The 492-nt window shown below is 42.5% G+C and overlaps 1 protein-coding gene across 1 annotated transcript; it reads left to right on the top strand.

Annotated features, from left to right (window-relative positions):
* Positions 1–137: 137 nt before the first annotated feature.
* On the top strand, positions 138–392 carry T265_16283 (hypothetical protein; the record flags this gene model as incomplete). The annotated part of the gene is made up of 1 exon (XM_009179874.1): positions 138–392. A coding segment is annotated over one exon (255 nt), but the record flags the coding sequence as incomplete, so codon positions are not given.
* Between the last annotated feature and the right edge of the window lie 100 nt (positions 393–492).

Genomic DNA, 492 nt, shown 5'->3' with positions numbered 1-492 from the left:
GAACGCAGAGTGGAAAGTATACGAGAAACTGCCCGAGAGATCAATTTATGGTTGCCAAGGAAGCAACCTGCTCATGAAGAACTGCAAGAATATTTCAAAACCGCCAGCTACTATAAGTACGTTAGCGTGTATGAAATATGTATGTTTCGCGTCACCTGCGCATCTCCCTCATGTGTAAATACGTACATTCTGTCCACCCTTGTCAACATAGGTACTCGGAAGAGTTGGCTATGATTCTTCTCCATTGGCATGGGTATAACGTATCTAATGCGGTAGATGATCTACCCAATTACGTACCGATTTCAAGCAAGTGGACGAAGTCGGAAGTTCGAAAATTCCTGAAGTGCATTGATTCCAAACCCCGGAAAGATTTTGTCGAAGCGAAAAAAACAGTAAGTGATTTTTTAGTCTCCTGATTTCCCGCGGTCAGTCATGACGAATACAAACGTTGTCTGTTTCAAGACAGTACCCCTGATATAATAGTTATTCCCA

Source organism: Opisthorchis viverrini (assembly GCF_000715545.1).
Source record: "Opisthorchis viverrini unplaced genomic scaffold scaffold22419, whole genome shotgun sequence".
Lineage (NCBI taxonomy): Eukaryota > Metazoa > Platyhelminthes > Trematoda > Opisthorchiida > Opisthorchiidae > Opisthorchis > Opisthorchis viverrini.
The sequence above is the reverse complement of the archived record's forward strand: the minus strand, read 5'-3'. Positions and strand labels throughout refer to the sequence as shown.